We start from the raw sequence: 20,972 nt of genomic DNA, 5'->3' as shown, positions 1-20,972 counted from the left end.
TACACCAACCTTAGGAGACTCCGGGCCTAAGGCGGGTGAGGGGATATGCCACTTGGAATCATACTCTGCCATGGACTTAGTCCCTCCCTCCTGGAGCCTGTCCCTTACCTCACTTCCATTAAAGAGATGAGCCCCAAGACAAGCCTAGCCCAAACTGTTGGCAAAAAAAAAATTTATTCTCCTTTGAAATAAAATGTACAGTCAAGAGAGCTCAGGGCCTGGGGCAGTAGGGAGGATGGGGAGATACCAGAGAGCCCATTTAGGAGTAGGAATCTACCTCTGATCCCCCCACCCCACACCTTTGCCAAGTAGGAAGAGTTTGTAAGCCAGAGATTTCAGAGAGGAAGGGAAATAATGTGCTGGGCTAGTGCTTTTTCTGAAGCAGGTCATCCTTCAGGTACAGAACACCACCTCTACCAGGTGATGTTAGAACCACACACAGGCAGAGCCCTTGGAAATCATACAGCCCCATCACCCACATGGATACACTGAGGGTTACATAGGGAAGGGCACACACCAAAGAGGTGAGGTCAGGACTTGAACACCTCAGCAACCTTAGGCCACAGACCTGGATGTACACAGTAGATCATTAGACACATTAGTCTAGTGAGTGACCCCATAGAGAGAAATGGCTGTGGTTTTTGGGTAGCCACTGCTCAGTGGTCTCTGACCTCAATGAGAGGCGGCTATGTAAAGGCCAAGAACCAGATGATGGTTATGAACCTCAGGACTTTTTTTTTAGCACCAGATGGTGGAACTCTCCTGGGAGCTCAGCTTCTTGGGGCCTCTCAGGTAAGGGTGATGCTGCTTGAAGGCTCCTGGGCCTTCAAGTGGGTGGGAGAAAGAAGCCAGCAGGGCTGGGTAAGCCTTGTCTTGTGCCCTTCCTCCCTCCCTCCCCATTCCCCCAGCTTCAGTTGGGCCCAGAGAGGACACAGGGTGGAAGGCCAGAGTGGCATCTTGTTTCTAGTTTCTGGGCAGTGGGCTTCCTCCTCCTCCTCAGCAGGAGAAAAGGGTTTAGAATCGCTTTTCCTCAGGCTGGGAGGTAATGAGCAGCTCCTTGTTCCCGAAGTCCCACCAGGCCGTCATGTGGAACGCCATGTTGGTTAGGACAACGGTGTATTCGAGGATGGCGAAGATGGTGTACACTGTTGTGAGGACACAAAGAAGAGGGCATAGTGAGCCTCCTGCCCCCCACACCCAGGGCCTCCGGATAAATGATCACCACTACATGACTACCCAGGGAACACTGGCAGCCAGCCCCCAAGACCATTGTCATGTTGCACATTATAGAAAATATCAGAACTATCCCACAACCACTGTGACCACCTATGGATTCTAGCCTGGCCTCACCTCCAGCCTCACAATACATGTTGTGCCGAAAGTAGACAGCCAGCGCCGTGAAGAAGGAGATAAAGTTGATGATGAAGAGCCGCTGTTTCCAGTTGTAGGACTTTCGATCCTAGGAGACAGGCTGTCTGATCCCTCTGCAGCTTGTTGGATATGTGTGGGCAGCCTTCCCTCTTAGCCCCACCTCAAAAGGACTGAGTCTAACCTCCCTTGTTCATGGAAGGGGACACAGGCATAGGCAGCAGGAATGATGGGCAGGTTCACATCCCTACATTTGGGAGTGTAATGAGGCCAAAGAGCAAAGGTGTCCCTGCCCTTCCTACTTTAAGGGGACAGTGTATGAAAGTTTCTTGGAGTCACCCACCAACCCAACACCTCCAGATACTGTGGGGAGAAGAAAAGTGTGCGTATGGGGGAAGATGGATTGCAGTTATTACAGACCACAGACCCTTGACACAGTGTTCCTAACCCACTGTGGCCTGGGTCCTGCCCCTCATTCTACCCCTATTTGGAGCCTCCATCTCTTCTCCATTCTCCCATAATACCCAGTACTACACAGTCCTAGGTTCTAACCGATCAGTCACCCTCCACTTGTCTCCAAGCCCCAGCCCCAGCCCGGTTCCCATTAGAGTTCCAGTTCCCACCTCACCATTACCCGTGTCCTGTGGACGAGTGTCCTTGATTTTCCTCTGGGCTGCCTGGAGCCCCACTAGGGGTAGACCGTACCTCCTGACTTACTGTGTGCTTCTTGGTCAGCCGCCAGAGAATGCAGGTGAGGAGCATGTGACTGAGGGATGTGGCGATGAACACAATGAAAGCATTTTCGTGGATGGCTGGAGGGAAAGAGGAGGGTTGGGAGCATGCATTGCAGGGAGCACCCAAACCCCTTTGTCTGAAGATCCAAGCGAGGGAGGGGCAGGGGCGTCCCCTCCCAAACCCTCCCCAACTCCTCCTTCCCTCGGCTAGGCACCCACTGAAGTCCTCAGAAGAGGAGACGTAGGTGAGCACTAGCAGCGCGAGGTTCTCCACGACGTTGAGGCCGAAGTTGAGGCAGCAAAGCGGGCGGTAGCTGGGACACGGGGAGGTACAGCTGAGGTAGTGGTTCCAGTAGGCGAAGGCCACCAAGAAGCGGGGCGCCGAGTGCAGGCCGATGCAGAAGCGCCACACATAGCGCTGGGGCACCTCCCCACCGATGGCCGAGCTCACCGACGGCAGGTAATTGGGCACCTAGAGAGTTGTGACCTGTCTGGGCACCGAGCTCTGGCGGCTCACCCACCTGGAGATCCTTTTCTCCACCTGACCACCTCGGCCCTCAGAAGGCTCTGCTGCAGCCCCTTCCTTCCAGGAAGTTCTCTTTCAGCTCTCCCAGACCACCTCCTGCTCCAGGTCCTGGGCCCCCAGTGTGCTTGCTTCTCATTCCACAGCCAGCCTAGGGTTTGTGCAGGGGCGTGCTGAGACCTTCTCCATCTCCACCCAAACTGGAACCTACACATGGCTGGGAAAGCTGTAGACAGGTTCAGATACTCTCTGAGCCCACAGAGCAGGGCTGTGCCCTCAGAAAGGCCCTGTGGGATGTTCCAGGACCCGAGGACCCGAGATTCAGTCCCGAGGACGGGAATGGATCACAGACCACCTGAGCTTCTTTGGGACAGTGCTGGATTCACCGTCCAGCAGAGCTGTTCTTCTGACTGCTCCAGTTCCACTTGTTCTTCTGGGCAGGTATACCAAGGTGGCGGAGGCTACTGTGAGATCCTGGGGGAGGTGGGCTGGAAGGATACCCTCACCCTGATCATGTCTAAGAAAGTGGGTGCTCCTAACCTGGGGTGATCTAAGAAAAGGCCCCTGTTCTTTTGTCTCTCTCCCATCCATCTTTCTCAATGCCCAGAATTCCTTGTTCCTTAAGGAACTGGAGCCTCATTCTTTAAAGTTGAGGGAGGAGCTCCCAGCTGCAAGGACCGGTGTGTTGCTTGTATGGGAGGGTGAGAGGATGGGGGATGAGTGAACGGTAGTTTAGGTGGGGACTGCAAAGCCAGGGATGGGAGCCAGGGATCTCCTAGACTCCACGCCTCGAGCAGTGCTTCTCAAATTTAATATGCATGCAACTCATCCGGGACTGTGTGAGAATGCAGAGGTCTGGAATCTGAGAATCCACATTTCTGAAAGATTCCAGGACAGAGGGAGCCAGTCTGTTGCCTTTCCATGGACTTTTTTAAACCTTCAACAAGGGCCAGAGCAGTGCCAGAGGCCAGCAACCCAGTGAGGGAATGACCCTGCTGTGACTGGTGGGACCAGTGTTCAGAGATGGATTCTGGAAGATCCCTTCCTTTCTCCCACTAAGGATGTTGAATGGGTCTCCAGAGTGGCTGGGAAGGTGGGCAATGATGGAGGCAGCTTACAGAGCAGGGGTGGTCCTAGGGGAGGACCTTCACAGGAAAGGAGGTGGATTCCCCTCAGCACTGTCAGAGGAAGCTAAGTGCAGAGCTCTCAGAGAGAGGGTGCTACTCTCAAGGCCATGGCTTGAGGTATCATACCTTGAGAGCAGCTCAGATCTTCAGTCTGAGTCATCAGTGAAGAGGCAGCACCGGGGCTCTGGAGCCATAGAAACCTGAGTCTGCATCCCAGCTCTGCCTTTATTACCTGGGTGACCTTGAGCAAGTCACTTCACCTCTCTGAGCTTCAATTTCCTCACTGGGAAAAGAGGGATAATACCACCTACCTTGCAGGCTGATCATGAATACTAAATATAATGTAGGCAAAGTGTCTGCAGTATCTGGCACACAGTGAGCACAAGTGATGGCTTTCAGAAGACAACCTTCCCTGAAAAGCCTGCAAAGAGGCAGTAAGCTATGTGGCTGCTGAACATGGGAAGGCGTGCATATGAGCGAGAGGTGGGAATCATATCTTCACCAGACACTTCTGAGCCAGCCAAGCCTCCTTACTCATCTGCCCCTCTGAGTAGGTCCCCTGAGTAAGGTTAGTGGGAGTGTTGCCTCCACTTCCTAGAATATTCAGTCTGAAAACTCCTGCCCCAATATCAGCTGTTTTAAGGGGAACAGGACCAGCATCTAAAGCTTGGCTGGGAGAGCCCAGAGTATTTAAGGGCCCAGAGCCCTGACTGATGCCGGGAAGCAGGTGAAGAGTAGACATGGCAGAGTTGGGGGGATGCCTCAGGAGGAAGAGAGACTTAGGACCCTGTGGCTGCTGGGCCTGTCCTTACAAGCTCCTCTCAGATTAGGGGTGGGGGCAGGATTCTGAGAGCAGGGATTGCCCCTCTCATCACACAGATGCACAGACACAGACACACAGACAGACACAGACACACAGATGCATAATCAGGTATAGATACTCATACACACACCCCCATCCCAAGCACATCAGTTCCCCACTTACCAACTATGCCAGCAACAAGCAACATCAGGAGCTATCAGGGACCAGGTACTCAGCTCACCCCAAACCTCCCCATGAGCCCAGAGCAAAGAGTACTGAGAGATGGTAACATAACCCCTTCCCCCAAGAATAGAAACCCTTTGGCCTGGAGGACGTGCCTCAGTGGATCTGCGGCAGAACAGTAGATGAGAAATTCACATGGTATAAAGGGAGGGGTCCAAAAAATTCCCTATCATAGCACCTCAGATTTTACCATTAGAGATTCATTCCTTTGGCTGAAGATAAAAGTCCCCTGAAATTATGGGTGACTTTTCTACCTAGCTTACTCCCCTCTGCCCGGACCAAAACTCCCATTCCTGTCAATTCTACTTGCTACTTTCTCAGGACTCCATCCCCACCTCTCCATCCTCACAGTCCCCATCTTAGCTCCAGTCTCCCTGGGACCATGAGATATTACACTAGCCTCCTCAACAGTCTCCCCATTCTTGCCCCCTGCCCTTAAATCTGTTCTCCACTCAGGAGGCACAATGGTCTTCTAAAGCATAAATCTGATCATGTCTCTCTGCTGCTTAAAATCTTTCCAAAGCTCTCCATTGCTCTCTAGATAAAATCAAAAGTTGTCAGCCTGGCATTCACAAAGATCCTTCTTCACACTTCCTTCAGGAAGTCTTCCCCAGCATCCAAGCTGAGTTAAGTGCTTCCTCTGGTCCCTGCAATCCCTGTTCCCCCTTTTATCACAATAGGAATCCTGTCTCACTGTGTTGCGCTGACTTTATCTAGGACTGTCTCTGGAAGGAATGAGATGCTAAGGGCAAGTCCACGTTCAATTCCATGCCCCTGACACAGAGCTTCTTCCCCTGGGCCCTCAGGAAAGGCCTGATGGACTGCTCTTGGGGACAGAAAGTCCATCTATGTTTCTAGTTGGCAGAGTCCTGAGTGGACACAGGACGTGGGGCCTGAGGCTGCAAGAGAGAGAAACCAAGCTAGAAGATCCCAGGGCAGGGCTGAGGGTCTTCTCAGGTCAGGCCCCCAGTCTAGGCTAAAGCCACCTGTTACTTCTCCTGGCTGCTGGCCTCATCTTCCCTCCTCAGTCCTGGCTTCCTTTCCAGTCTGGTCTTTCCTCAGCCTCCTTCTCCCTCTCATGATCTCTCGTGCCTATTCGCGCCCCCTCCCCTTTCCCCACTCCCCTCTGTTCCCTTGTACTCTCTATGATCCTCTTCTACTCCTGGAAGACTGTGACTCTACTCTCTGAGGCTCTCCCCCAAAGTCCCCCTAACTCTGACCTGCCCCCCACCATCCTTTTATCCCGTTCCTCTCTCTCTGACCCTCTGCCTTCTCTCCTACTCTCTGATTCCACCCTTATCGCCATCTCCTGACCTGGCCCTGACCCAGATGCTGGGGAGCTGGCACTCACCCCACAGTCAGTGGCCACCGTGTACTCAAAGTGGAACACCAGGGACCAGATGATGCAGAAGAAGAAGCCGAACACGGGGAAAGTGATGACCCATAAGACCATGGCCGTGAAGCGGAGCCGGAACACGGTCCCATCAGGGTCCAAGGGCTGGGAGGCCGCAGAGAACATCCTGTAGGGAGTGGTGCCCAGGCAGGGCAAGGGACACAACTTTGGGGCCTGGTGAGATCCCTGGGCCTGAGAAAGTGGGGTCCTTTCCAGAGCTGACTCCTCAGGGTATAGGAAAGAGCCAGGGTAGAAAAAATAGAAAGAGCAGAAGGGAAAAAGAAAAACAGTGCAGAAGAGAAAGAGATGCAGAGGGAGATGGGCAGGAGCAGCAGAGATAGGCAGGGTCTGCTCTTAGGAATCCCCTTGGCACACTGGTCCTGCAGGCCCACCTCTTGAAGAGTCTGAAGAACAGAGGCTCCCAGTGGCCTGGACATGGGAGCTCTGATGGCCCACCCCATTCTCACGACTCTCACACCCACTCAGGAGAAGGGTCAGAGGTGGAAAAGCTATTATTGCCATTCCACAGAAGGGGAGACTGAGGCCCAGAACTACGCCAGGATCAAACATTAGGACTCAGGTCTCTTGCAACCTGACAGTTTAAGGCTCCAAGTCAAGGCTTTCTTCAGGCCAAGTAACCTAGACAAAGGACCCTTGGCTCACACTGGTCCAAGCCCTCCCACTGACCCTGTCTGACCACATTCCTGCTCTTCACCCAAGTTCAACCAGGAACAGGAGGAGTGCCCCAGAACCTATTTCAATGGGACCACAGGCTACCTGACATCCACCCCCAGGCTCAGAATGATCCAAGCCTCAGGTCAGTAGTACCCTGATCCCAAGATACCGGGGTCCCTAAGGAGCCCCAGACCTCCATCTCCTTCCTCTCTGAGAAGACTATGTCACCCAATCCAAGGTTTACGGGAATCTGAGGGTCACGGGAACCTTCTCCACTCAGCTTGAACCTGCTGTGCTGGTCCAGAACTGGCAAGGACAGACCCAGAGCAAGGGAGCTGGGCTTCTTCCGCTCCGTTCTCCCTCGAAGCAGAGAACTCCCTCCTCCCACCCCGCGCTGCCCCAACCACCATGACCCCTCAAGCTGGTTCCCCTTCTGGGGAGCAGTAAGAGATAGCTTTGTATTAAAAAGGCCTAGGATCAAACCTCTCCTTGGGACTCATACCTCCCTCCATTAAGGGAACCCCAGTCCACTAGTTGAGCTCAACATCAGGGAATGGGGAGGGGCACGCACTGAGCGACACTCACACTGGGTGCTGAAGGATCCGGGGCTTGGGTTGAGGGCTCTAGCCAGACTGAGACTGTTCCAAGACTAGAGCGTCCCACCCCCAGCTCGCCAGGGCCTGCCCTCCCGCCCACAGAGCCCAGATCTCCACCCCCTCCCCAGACACACAGCCCTCCCAGGACCAACAAGGCCACGTCATAAATCCTAGAACACTCTGCAACGGTAACAAGTGATAGTGGCTCAGGTCAGCCCACAACAGCTTTCTTGACAGGAATGGGGGTAGGGACCTTCCTGAGGGTTGTGTCCAGGGAAACAGGCAGGTTTCTGGGAAGGGAAAGGGAGAAAGCAGAACAGGATTTGGCCCCTTTTTATTGGAGCAGGACTGAGTTTGTTTGTTGGGCCCCAGTGGAGAGCTAGCTAATCTTAGTACAATAGATTCAGGATCCCAAAGAGATCCAGACAAGCCTGAATGTGAGGTATCAGTGTCCAGCCTGTACCCAAGCAGAAACAGCTAACGGCAGCTCAGGCTGCATTAACAGAGGTCTAACAGCCAGTAACAGGAAGGGAACGGTCCTGCTCTTGCCTGTAGTGCCCAGGCCATATGAAATCCTATCCCCAGATCAGGGCCTAGAGGAGAACAGGGACAAACTGGGCCAAGCCCAGGGGCACATGTCCTGTGAGGGCTGCCTAAAGGAACTGGAGTTATGCTACCTACAAAGAGTAGACTCAGGGACCCCCCCCCCCCATTATTGCCCTACCATCTCTGCAGGACTGGCTGGAAGCTAGGAGGAAAGAGTAGCTCTAAGGTTCCCAAAGCAGAGTGAGGGCCAAGGTAGAGATTCACCAGAAAGACAGTATATGCTCACTATAAGAAAGAGCTTGCTAATTGTTAGTTACCAAGCCTCCTTCGAATAGGCTGCCTGGGGAGGAAGGAAGCTCCCCATCACTGGATATGTGCAAGCAGAGGCAAAGTCATCTAATTATAGACGTGGTGGACTAAGATTACTTCTTTTATTCCTAGGGTTGGCCATTCCTGGGACACTCAGGGTGAGAAATTGAGAGAATACATGAAAATCCCCAGCTGGATCCAACATGGTAGTCCCAGGGAATGGGGACAAAATACCTCCAGGGTCACTAGGCCTGGTCCTGCCCCAGAGAGGCCAGGTACCCCTCCAGCAACTACCTATGGCTTAGCTCCCTAACTAGTATGCCAAGAATGGGTTATAGGTACGCCAGGTATGCTGAGGTTATTGATCCCATTAGCCCTCAGAGCCAGCCACAAGGGGAAGAGCAAATAGCTTACTCCATTTAACTCTATAAGCCATACAAAAATTACAGTTTTCTGTACGAACTAGGACTGCATTATACCATGCCTTCCTTTTCCCAGGGCACTGAGATAGGAGGGTCCTAGCCACTTATTCAACAAATACTTTCTGATTCAGATGCAGTGCCCACCTTCAAGGAGCTCCCAGTCTGGCGGGGAAGACAGACACAAATATGATGTGATACAACTGTGTGAGAGATAACACAGGGAACTGTGGGAACTCAGAGACAGGGAGGCTGGAGAAGGCTTTTGGAGGAGGAGACACCTGAGCAGAGTTTTGAAGAATGAAGAGGAGTTGGCTAGGGTAAGAGAAACATTTGATGCATTATCTAAGATGAGAACTAGGTCAGGAAAGGCTGGTGGATGGACCCTTTTCTGATCTTCCTCTTCAGATCACCTGGTCACTCCCTTTTCTTTCGGCCCTGTTCTTTCTGATAGCTCTGAGCCCTGGGTTTCAACAGACAGGATGCCCATAGCTCAAGGCCCATGTCTACAACACTGACAAACAGAACAGGGAAAACTTCAAATCATATGAACAAAAGAAGTGGGCCCCGACCCCTGCCAGCCAGACTCCACTGCTAGTCACAGCCCTTTTCCTGGAGCAGATGCTCTCTACAGGAAGGTGGGAAGCTCGGCTGACTGCAGGCCTTCGGAGCTCTCTGTGAGGCCAGTCCAAGGGTCCATGTCCAGGCCCGGCCTCTTTCCCACCTGTAGCCCCTAGGCTAACTTCCTCTCCTGCCCTGCCTTCCAACCTGACAATCCCCTCTTACTCCTCCTCCTTCTGCTCCTCACCCTTCACATTCCCCAAACCACCTTCCCATCCTTCCTCTATCTGGAGCTCTACACAGGCCCTGAGAAGGAGGAGGACAGGAATTATCAACCTCGTTTTAGACATGGGGAAACAGGCTCAGTCTCTGTGTCTCAGGTGATACAGAGAGTCAGCAGATGAATCAAGAATATAACAGAGGTCAACACAGGTCTCACCCCATTTATTCCAATAGCCTACAGAGAAAACTCACATATCTTTCTCCTGGCTTAACACACCATACCCCAGTCCAGGGGGTGCACAGCCACCTGTGGAACATCAGAGGGGATCGGACCTACATATACACACACATGAACAGGTCCCCATGCAGACAGGCACAAATATAGTCTCTCTCACACACAGACCCCACTCAAAGCTATTACAGTCATGTCCCTCACAGTTATACACACCATATATATAATCACATTCCCGCAGAGACAGGCACAAGGCCACAGGGCCACACTCAGAGGCCCCAAATACCCTCTAGCCCAGTCCTGTCCTGTCTCCATCCCCCAGAAAATCATGGGGCTCCTGAATCTGCCCCTCCAAGTAGTAAGGATTGGATTCTGGGGCCTGGGGCTACCCAACTTCAGTGACCCCATGACCCCAGTGACCTCCATGGAAGGTGGAGGGAGACTAATCCTTGCAACCTCAATTTGCAGGCATCCCCCCAGCAGCCCAGTATGTTTGATGGACCCCACTGGAAAGATGGCTAATCCTGTTACAATAGAGGCAGGATCTAAAAATGATCTAATTGGGCCTGAATATGAGGTATCAGTACCCCCCAAGCCCTACCCCACAGTGTGTGGCCGTAGTCTCCTTGAAGTGGAAGAGCAGGGACCAGAGGATGCAGAAGAGGAAGGCGACAAGTGGACAGCAGACTGTGACCAGGGCCACCAAGGTGAAGCGGAGCCGGACCAGGGTCCCATCCCGGTCCAGCGGCATTGGGACCTGGTACATCTTGTCAGACCTGGGGATGGAGTGGGGTGCTGTCAGGGCCCAAGGCAGCAAGGCTGGGACTCAGTGGTGAAGCCAGCCCTTGTGCTCAGTCCTCAGCTTAGCCATGCTCTTGGTTGGGGAGTCTGAGAAGGAAGCCACCTAGCCCCTAAGCTTGACCAGCTCCTGCCCTGGATGAAGAAGACTGATTCAGAATCCCAGGAGAACATTCAGCCCCAATTTCAGAGGAAAGACAGTGAACCAAATCTGTGCTAAGATGAAACTTGAATAGATTGGGAGAGCTTATCCTCACCCCTATTCCTGGCTTGACAGGCCTAGGACTACAGGAGCTGGTTTAACTAGTCTCTCTTGTTTCAGGAACCAATCCTAAAACCTCCCAGTGGACAGAATGGCCCATCTCCTCCCCCAGGCCTTTGAGTCTCTGGTCTTCGGGGCCTCCCATCAGCTCTCCCTGCTTCACCCACTGGCCCAGGGACCTTCTGCACATCCAGTCCCCTCCCAGGCTCTGTGTGCTCTGTGCATCTGCACCGCAGTCCACAGCAGCAAGGATTCCATGGAAGCCAACAGAACCTCGACTCCCTGCTTGTCCCCGCCTGCTGCCTCATGTGCTCTGAGGGTGAAAGGCTTTGCGGAATCAGGCCTGATACTAGCCTGGGCTTGCTGTTTGCTGGAGAGAGCTGCCTGGTCAGCTTCTGGAGGCTTCCCAGTACCCAGGGGCCTGTTCGCCCCCACTGGAGACTAGTTAGCTCCTGAGGGCTGTGACTCCCCGCTCAGACGAGGGTATCCAAGGTCAGGACTATAATAGCTGAGGATACACCAGCAATCCTAGCCCAGTCCCCCTCTGTCTATAGAAAGAGAGGGATAGGAACCCGCTCACGGTCACACCGCAAACACAAGAGCCAGCAGTGGGGCGATGTGGGGCTCAAGGGGTTACAAACTGCAGCTCTGGCCTTCCTTAACCCCCTCCTCTCTGGGCAGAAAGGCCAGATTAGGTCAGGTTTGGGGGGGTGGGTAGAAGGGGTGCCTGTCCATGGGAGGAAGAAGGTAAAAACCAAATCCTATACAGATGAGTCAGTCAGCCCTATGCCCATTGCAAAGACAGAGAAACCAAGACACAGAGAGAGGAAGGCCCTTCCTCAAAGCCATGTGCTGAGCCTGAGGGAAAGCCATCCTCAGAACTTAGACTTCTTGTTGCCAAACTAGGGCTGGCTCCAGATACAGAAAGAACCCGCCCTCTGGACTCAAGGGCCTTGCCAGATCACGTCCCACCTCTTCCTGGCCCCGCCCTCAGGACTCTGCCCTCTAGTCCCACCCTCAGGAAGAACCCCGACCTCAGTGACGCTGGCCTCCTGGCATTCCGGAACAGCCAGGTGGATACGCCTCTGCATTCTCATCCATCTTCCCCACCAGCCTCTCTGCCAGGCCCCATCAGGCAGCCTGCCTCAACTGCTCAAGCTCCTTTCTCCCTTTGGGGGCCAGGAGTCTCCCAGGGGAGTTGGAAGTGGCTCTGGTGACCCTCCCAAATCAAATACATTCCTTGGATCATCCCCAAGAGAATTATAAGTCCCTCCAGGCCCTAGAAGGGGAACGAATAACTTCCCCACTCAGCCCAAATCCAGATTCTGGGGTTGTAGCAGTAGTAGTCCCCCCTCCAAACATCCCTCCCTCATGTCAGCTGCTCTAGATCCCTCAGGGACCACTGGGATCCCCAAACTGAAGACCAGATCCTCAGGGAATGAATAGGCACTGCTCAAGGCAGGGGGGTGATAAGGAAGTTCAAGGAGCAGTCTGTTCCACTTCTTAGAGGTATGCCTGCACTCCCTTTTAGCTGTGTGACCTTGGGCAAGTCACCTAACTTCTCTGGGCCTGTTTCCACAGTTGTGCAACATGGGGGTCACATGGTTTAGATTACTACTAAAGCATTCCAACTTGGTCATTCTACTCCTCCAGCCTCAAGACAGGAAGCTCACTACCTGAAAGGCAGCTGTTCAGCCCCTGTCAACTCTAACTTCCTCGTAGATACTACCTGCTGAAAACTGCTTTCTTAGGAGTACCCCTATCTTATCTCTAATGGTTCCTAAAGATCTTCTCAGCCTCCAGTCCAAATCCACATCTACTAGGTGCCTTCTGAATACTAGGCACCCTGCTTAGCACCAGATATACATTGTTTCTTTTAATCCTCACTATCATTCTATGAGGTAGGCACCATAGACTCTACATTTCCATTTTACAGAAGAGGAAACTGAGGCTCAGGGAGGTTAAAAACACTTGCTCAAGGCCACAGGCTAATAACTGGCAGAGCTTGGATTTGAAAGTAATCTATGGGGTTCCGACGCCCCCCACATCTCCATCCCCTGGCACCCAAGGAGGAATCCTGACCAGGAGTCCCCGAGGAGCGAAGGGACAGCTCAAGCCCTGAACACCCAGCCTCGTGTGGGGGAGCGGAGGGGAAGGCGTCAGCTCAGCAAATCAGGACAGCTGCAGTTCCCGGGCAGGCACCAGGACCCCCAGAGCTTGGGCCGGGCCCTGCGGAGGCTGACCACGTGGCCGAGGTCCCCTAAGTGGGGCAGCCCGGCGGTCTGGCACACCCAACCCCATACTCACCTAGGATGTGGCGGCGAGGAGGCTGCGCTGGCGCAGGCCGGGTGCCGGGGGACCACTGGGGGAGCCCAGGCCCGACCGGGCCCAGGGTAGGGGGGTGGGGGGGTGGCGAGCAGAGGGGGGGCGGGGGGCGGATCGGAGCAGGAACGGCGGGGGCGGGGCCGGCGCGCTCGGGGCGGAACTTGGGGAGGAAACTGCGCCCAGATCCTCTGCCGGCCCCTCCCCACTTCTGCAGACCCGGACCCCGGGCTCTCCCCCTTAATCTGGCGTTCTCTCGTGCCATGCCTCTCTAGCCCTGGTCTGCACCACTAATTCTGGCTGCGTGGGGGCAGCCGGAAGAGCCCTAGACACCTTGGCTTGACACGTTGGATGACCCACCTTGTGATCTTACCTCTCATCTGCGTTCCATCACCTGTTGAAAAAACATAAAATTTATTCAACAGGGCCCCGAATTCAATCTTCCCTGCCTCCTTCCCCTTCTCCCCGATTCTAGCAGAATTACCCAGCTTCGCCCTTCGGAAACATTAAACCAATTTCGCCCCCACCTCGGCGACCCACCCCCAAGCTTTGCTCCTCAGAGCCAATGCGGGACATTTCAGCAAAGGGAAGAGCACCTTACATATAGGGAGATCCAGTGAAGCCCATCCCAGAAACTCTGGGCGAGAGCTGTTCCCACCTTTGATCAGGAGAGGGCGCCCAGTCCTGCCTAACGTCGCACAGAGTGCGGCTGTCCTACCCCCAGCCCCAGGTCTCTCCCCACCATGAGAGTGCTGATTCCCAAAAACCAGCCCCCTAGGCTTCCCTCCCCACCCTGACTGACTCATAAAGGAACCTGAGGGGACTCTTGGCTCCCTTTGCAAACACCATCCTACCCCGACCGGGAAAGAGGATGAAAGCACCAGTAATCCTTCCTGCAGGCACAATGTGGGGTGAGAGCACCTGCGGAGGGTGAAGACTTCTGAGCTAGACAGTTACCATCACATTTTTCCCATTTAAATCCCTACAGTAATAACTAGCACATTTTGAGCAACCTCTGTGTCCCGGGCATTTCTCTTTTTAAGTGTTATCCCATTTAATCCTCATAAAAACCCTACGAGGTAGATACTATTACTATCCCCATTTTACCACTGGAAAACAGAGAAGGCACTTTACCTACTGGCACAGCTAGTAAATGTCAGAACCAGGATTCAAGTCTGGCACCTAAGGTCATTCCCTTAATCACTATACATTGCTAATCCCCTAGCATTCACTCAGCCTAGGCCCTCTCTGTGGCAGGCCCCAGGCTGGGCGATGGTGGGGGACCCAAAGAGATCTTGGGCTCACTCCTGGGCGCTCCAAGTCTGGAGGGAAGGTGTCTTATTCTAAAAAGTACTTTTCTTGACTTTGAATGCTTCCTCGCCCTGTCCTTTAAAGTCTCAGGGCAAATGAACAATTAGTAAAACTTTACTGAAAGAACCGTCTCTATTTAGTTTTGATACTAGATTCAGACCTTGGGGCTTCAAGTCATCCTCCAACCCACAGATGCCTGCTCCTGGCCCTTCTTCCCTGTCTTGACTCCCTATCTGTTCCTTTGGCCCTAAATACCATTCCCTGAGGCTGGGTCCCTTCTCCCTGCCTCTAGACCACCCCCAGTGACTGAAACTTAAGGTGCTCTAATCTTGCCTTTAATTCTCTGGCAATTTGGGCAATTCATTATATAGTGCTGAGTCTGAGTTGCCTCATCTGTAAAATGGTTTTAGACTCTTAAAACCAATCCACATCATAGGGTTGTTGTGCGATTAAATGAGGTAATGTAGCAGTGTGCCAGGTACATGGAAGGTACACCATGGTTATTACGACTAGATGTGTAAGCTACAGTCTGAACTCACCCTGACTGAGCCTTTTCTGAACTGTCTAACCTCAGCTGTCACTGACCCTCTCTGAATCTGTTTCCTCCAGGTTGAGAGACTATGACCTACCTTGATTTAACGAAGGAAAGTGGAAGAAAAGAATGAGTTCTCACTATGTGCCAGGGCCTTTATGTATACTCTTATTTGACCCCTTAATAATCTGGTGAGGTAACTTTGATGAAATCCATTTTACAGGTAAAGAAGTTGAATAAGCATCTAAGCATCTAGTCTCGCCTTCATTCAGTAAGCACTCAGTGTTTGCTGAATTGGCTTTTGTCCATTGTCCATGAAGCTGCTGCTGCTGTTGAAGGCTTCCAGTGTCTCCTGCCCTCCTGGCTGGTTTGTCTGTTGCCTGGACATACCCGAGAGAGGCCTGTGCCTGAAACAGCACCACCATTTTCCAGCCCTGGACACTTGAGTTTGACATGTTGGATAAGCCATCTTAGCCACCATCACTGTCCATTCCCCCTGTCCACACATATATACCAGATACCCCAAGCTAACTGAGCATTTGTTTACAGGGATGTTCCAGCCCCCAGGAGCACGGGGGCAGTGTATAGGTGAGGGCCAGAAGAGGGGACGTGAATGTGAGATGTAGTTGTCAAGGAAGCTTCCTGTAGGAGATTTCCTTCACTGGCCTCCTTGCCTTCCTATCTTTTCATCATCCTCCCATTACAGCCACATTGGCTCTTCTTAAAACACAGATTTGATCATGTCCATTCCTTGCTGAAAATTATTTAGTAACTCTCCATGGCTTTCAGGATCAAGAGCAAATTCCTTAGTGTGGTACTCAACATCCTTCATAATCTGGCCATCCTCTATTCCAGCAACCACATTATTTTACATTTTAGCTACACTCACATCTTCCATGAAGCTTTGCTCAACTTCCACCTTATCTCTCCCTAGACCCCCTGATCTGCCCACTTCCCCACGCCACAGGCAGCCTCAGATGGCCTTCCATCACACCTTTATTAGAGCTTTGACTACAAGCCAGTGAAATAATTTGTTGCCTGTTTCCACCACCTTCCTGGGAGCTCATTTAAGGATGGAATCCTCAACTGTTCCATCTATTTCTGGATCTCTCAGCTTAGCTTAGGGACAGACATGGAGTAAGAGCCCAGAAAATATTTGCTGGACTGATTTAATTGAACTGAGTTTTGAAGGATGGGCATGATTTAGATATATCAAGAAGAGATTTAGGAACTGCAAGAAAGGCCTTTGAAGAAAGACTGCTGGGGGTGGGGGGTAGGGGCAGGGTGAGCATGGCTGGGGGTAGGTAAAGCGGCAGGGACATAGACAGTGCAAAAGACATCCAGCTAAACTCTGCCCCTGCCTCCTGGGCAGCCTCAGGAAAGTTTTCCTGCCTGGAGGAGGACCGTTCTTTGTTCTTCCCAGAGATCTTTTTCATGGCAGAGACACCTTTCTTGGGTGGCTTTCAATTAGTCACTCTAGGCTCACCCACCTTGCTCTAGCTCCACTCTGCCTCAAATAGTAATTAAATCTCCATTGTTCTATAGAACTTTCTTTGTCTTCTCTATCACTTCTAGCATGAAGCTCCCGTTTGCAACCCTGGATACACCGAGCTCTTTCGTGGTCCCATATCTTTGTCCTCCCTGTTCATCCGGCCTAGAATGCTGCTTTTCCTCCATCTCAAAAAACTCTACCCTTTCTATAAAGGTATTGATTAGCTTGACACTTTAGTAAGTTAGGAATGCATGTGGTAATTTCTAGGGAGATCACTAAAATAATAGAAAAATAATTTAATTTCAAACTGTTATAGGAGAAAAAGTGAAATAATCAAAAAGACTGCAAGAAAGGAGAGATTTAAATGGCCCATAAGCACGTGAAAAGATGGTCAACATCAATAGTCATTAGGGAAATGTATGTAAAAAACCACAATGAGATGAGACTTCACATCTCCTGGGATGGCTATTTAAAAAAAAAAAAAAGGAAAATAAGCGTTGGCAAGGTTTTAGAGAAACTGGAACCCTCATATATTGCTGGTGGAACCACTTTGGAAAACAGTCTGGTAGTTCCTCAAAAAGTTAAACAAAGAGCTACCATGTGACCCCACAAATCCATTCCTAGGCATAAATATAAGAGAACTGAAACATGTCCACAAAAAAACTTGCACACGAACGAATGTTCATAGCAACATTATTCATAGTAGCTACAAGGTGAAAACAACTCAAATGTCATTCAACTCATGAATGTATAAACAAAATATGGTATATCCATAACATGGAATATTATTCAACCATAAAAAGGAATGAAGTACTGATACATGCTACAATATGGATGAACCTTGAAAACATTATGCTAAATCAAAGGAGTCAGAGACAAAGGCCACATATTTTATGATTCCATTTATGGGAAATATATGTAATGTCCAGAATACACAAATCCATTGAGACAGAAAGTAGATTAGTAACTGCCAGGGGCTAGGGAAAGGGGGAAATGGGGAATGACTGCTAATGGGTCTGGGGTTTCTTTTTGGGGTTATGAAAATGTCCTGGAATTAGACGGTGGTGATGGTTGCACAACACTGTGAATATACTAAAAACTTCTGAATTGTATGTTTTAAATGAGTGAATGTTATACAATGTGAAGTATATCTCAATTTTCAAAAAATCTGGCAAAGAGCTGGGCATCAATAAATGGCATTTATTATGACAAAAAATGAAAATAAAAAAAGAGAGAGAAATAGAAACTGAACAGGTGGGACAAATAGAAAAGATAAAATCCTGAATATACCAGTAAATTCATTAAATGCAATGGACTAAATGCTCTAGTTAAAAGTCAAAGATATTCACACAAGATTTATAAAAATCTAATTATATGCTATTTATAAACATCACCCTCTCTTATCAATTTATAGGAAAAGAGGAAGGAAATCAACATTTACTGAGTACTTACCATGTGCCAAACATGTGCCCAGCCCTCTGCAAATGTCATTATCTTATTTGACCTTCACAACTACTTTACAAAATAGGAATTATCATGCCCATTTTATCGACAAGGAAACTGGGGCACAGAACAATTAAATATAACTTGTACAAGGTCTAAAAAGTAGCAGATCAAGGACTTGAACTTAGCTCTGCTTGATTCCAACTCTGCTGTTCTTTCCAACGCACCAGATAAGAAATCTAGAACCATCATTCTGGAAGAAAGTTTCTTGCCCTTCCATGATTCTGCAGTCTTCACCGGTCTGTCTCCTCCTCTCCTCCCTGAGAACTAATCCTCCACAACTGCATAGAGTGAGTTCTCAGGGCATGTGTGTGAGAGATTGAGGGCTCCCAGGACAGAGCTGGACTTTATTTAGTGCTGTCTCTCTTGGCTAAGGCAGAGCATTGAGCTGTGGACATCTCTGGGCTCCTGATGCCCAGGACAGAGCTGGGCTCAGCAAGCTTTTGTGAACATGCTCCAAACTCCTTGTCTTTAGAGAGAAGAAGGAAGATAATGATAACCAAAAGGGGTATTATGTGAATTAGGCAGATTAGAGTATGTGGGTCCAGGAATCCATGGCCCATAAAGAAGTTCTTCTCAGAGCAGAAGTCCCTGGGAATGATGAGCTTGTGGGTCACATGCTTCTCAGAGTACCTAACAAGAGGTCCTTCTACTTAGAAATCACCATGGTCACAGGAAATTCCTCCCTGCAGTATGCTTCACCCAATGTCTCCCCCTCCAGTCTTCCCACAAGTATGCACTATTTAAGGATCCCAGCTCCTGCACACCCACTGGTACTTTGGACTGAATGTACTCAGTTACTCACTCAAGACATATTTCTGAGCCCCTTTTCTGTGTCAGAATCCAATCTCAGACTATTTAGAATGGATATGCCTTGACGTTTTTAAAGAATACAAATGATATCTATCATTTATTGAGGCTTACTGATACCAGATACCATGCTAAGTGCTTTATCTCATTTAATTCTCATAACCCTATGAGGCAAGTATAGTTATCCCCATTTTACAGACAATGAAACTAAGGTTCGGAGGGGTTAAGAAATTTTCCCAAGTTCATACAGCTAACACATGGTTGCGTTCAGATTTAAACCCAGGGTTCTCTGACTCAAAAGTTCCACGCTTTTTTTTTTTTTCTTTCTCCTTCTTCTCTCCAAATCCTCCCAGTACATAGTTGTATATTTTAGCTGTAGGTCCTTCTACTTGTAGCAAGTGGGACGCCACCCCAGCGTGGCCTGAGAGAGGTACCATGTACTAGTGAAACCGTGGGCCGCTGCAGCGGAGTGCACGAACTTAACCACTCGGCCACGGGGCCAGCCCCCAAAGTCCCACACTTCTATTCCTATTCTACTTAAGAAATTAATTCATGGGGTCGGCCGGTGGTGCAGCAGTTAAATGCGTACGTTCTGCTTTGACGGCCCGGGAGTCACCGGTTCGGATCCCAGTGTGGATATGGCATGGCTTAGCAAGCCATGCTGTGGTAGGCGCCCCACATATGAAGTAGAGGAAGATGGGCACAGATGTTAGCTCAGGGCCAGTCTTCCTCAGCAAAAAGAAGACTGGCAATAGTTAGCTCAGGGGTAACCTTCCTCAAAAAAAAGAAATTAATTCACTCATTCATGTGTCAAACATTTAATGTGCACCTATACTGTGTGCCTGGCTTTAGGAGCACCAGAATAAATAGAGGAGAGGCTTAAACATAATTGGGTTTGAGGATTGGAAGGTGAGAAATCAAAGGTTCAAGAGGGCAGTGGGGAAGCGACTCTAACTATCCAGAGAGAGTAATGACTTTCTGATGTAGAGCATAGACAAAGGAGGGTGGAGGAAAAGGAGATGTTTACATGGAGGAGTTGGGGAAAGGTGTCTAGAGTCAGATGTTAAACTAGCTTTATTATTTGACCATCCATATATTTATTTTTTTCTTCCTTCAAGCATCTCCTGCGCATCTACAATGTACCAGGTTTCTCCTATCCTTTATCTTCAAGACCACTCCACTTTTTGACAAATTCTCTCTAATCTCTTGCCACCACTGAAAACCTTGAAGGATTCAAGTTTGCCTACGTTTTGGGCAGAGCCCATTTCAATTTTGTATTGATGCTCCAGGAGGAGGTGGTAGTGGTGGAGGGGTAATTCTAATAGGCTTCGTTTTCTGAGCACAGTCCCTGATATTCTGCGTGGGACGCTAAGTCACTAGGTCTAATTTCCAGAACATGCTCAACCTTCACTAGTTGTAATACCAGGCTTCTGCTCTGAGCTAGGCCCCAGAGGAAAGTAACACCAGCACGTAGAAAATGCAGCTGTAGCGTTCAAGAGCCCGGGCACAGAAGACAGGAAAGAAAATAATAGAACACAAAGTAACAAGGCTGTAACAGAGGCCCGCGCAAGCATTAGCCTGACACGCTGGGAGAGATCGGCAAATGTATCCCAGACAGGACGGGAACATTTGAACCAGGCCTTTAAGAACAAGTATGGGTTCCTAAAGTGCAGGTAGGAAAGAAATTCCAAGAATCCTCATGTGCACCAAGCCCTGTAATAAGCCATTCCCTAGGGCGTTGCTAATGCTCATAACGTCTATTCTAGGGATTCAGAGAGGGAAAGGTTGTGCTGGGGCTGGCATGGGTCAGGAGACAAGGAGGCCAGGTTTTAGAGCCTCAAAGGAGCTGCAGACAAACTACCCAGACAGAGGGACCTCCCGGGGGGGGCCCTCCAGCTCCGCACGCGGTCTGGCCAGGAAGTGCGGGCAACTCGGAGAGAGATCCTTCCCATCACCGCCCGCGGACTGGGGCAAGGAAAGGGTAGAATAGTTACCATGCCATCCTGGAGCCTTTCCTCTGATTGGCCCGAGCTTCAGCAGCCCGAGTCTCTCCGGTCCAAGGAGGGGGGCGGAGCCTCACCATAGCGTCACCATTCTTCTCCCACTCCCCGCCCCGTGCACCCCAACGTAGCCACTCACCAACCCACTTCGAGGGGCCCTATGTGACGTCACGACTCCCTCCCAGCCAACCG

General features: G+C 50.7%; 1 protein-coding gene across 24 annotated transcripts; it reads right to left on the bottom strand.

Annotated features, from left to right (window-relative positions):
* Nucleotides 1–144: 144 nt before the first annotated feature.
* PGAP2 (post-GPI attachment to proteins 2) lies at nucleotides 145–20,952 on the bottom strand. Of its 24 annotated transcripts, none has more exons than XM_014841963.3 (7): nucleotides 20,775–20,952; nucleotides 13,506–13,526; nucleotides 10,352–10,526; nucleotides 2,322–2,574; nucleotides 2,074–2,180; nucleotides 1,351–1,459; nucleotides 145–1,145 (listed from the first exon to the last, which is right to left on the bottom strand). In XM_014841963.3, the coding sequence occupies exons 3-7, from the start codon at nucleotides 10,514–10,516 to the stop codon at nucleotides 1,015–1,017; spliced, it is 765 nt and encodes a 254-aa protein (XP_014697449.1). In that variant the 5' UTR covers nucleotides 10,517–10,526; nucleotides 13,506–13,526; nucleotides 20,775–20,952; the 3' UTR covers nucleotides 145–1,014. The 24 variants fall into 24 exon arrangements, 23 of the variants coding, with proteins under 23 accessions (XP_014697449.1, XP_070346933.1, XP_070346943.1 ...); XM_070490842.1 differs by lacking the exon at nucleotides 20,775–20,952 and adding an exon at nucleotides 13,729–13,798 and having other exon boundaries at nucleotides 148–1,145; XM_070490846.1 differs by having other exon boundaries at nucleotides 153–1,145; nucleotides 2,322–2,416; nucleotides 20,775–20,913.
* Nucleotides 20,953–20,972: the final 20 nt, after the last annotated feature.

Source organism: Equus asinus, chromosome 20 (assembly GCF_041296235.1).
Source record: "Equus asinus isolate D_3611 breed Donkey chromosome 20, EquAss-T2T_v2, whole genome shotgun sequence".
NCBI classification, from domain to species: domain Eukaryota; kingdom Metazoa; phylum Chordata; class Mammalia; order Perissodactyla; family Equidae; genus Equus; species Equus asinus.
The sequence above is the reverse complement of the archived record's forward strand: the minus strand, read 5'-3'. Positions and strand labels throughout refer to the sequence as shown.

Excerpts from the sequence above, each read along its gene's own strand:
- PGAP2 (XM_014841966.3), bottom strand. The coding sequence starts at position 10,516 with ATGTACCAGGTCCCAATGCCGCTGGACCGGGATGGGACCCTGGTCCGG. Across the intron at positions 2,181-2,321 it reads CTCCTCTTCTGAGGACTTCA|CCATCCACGAAAATGCTTTC; the intron begins GTGGGTGCCTAG and ends CTTTCCCTCCAG. Across the intron at positions 1,146-1,350 it reads CATGTATTGTGAGGCTGGAG|TGTACACCATCTTCGCCATC; the intron begins GTGAGGCCAGGC and ends TCCTCACAACAG.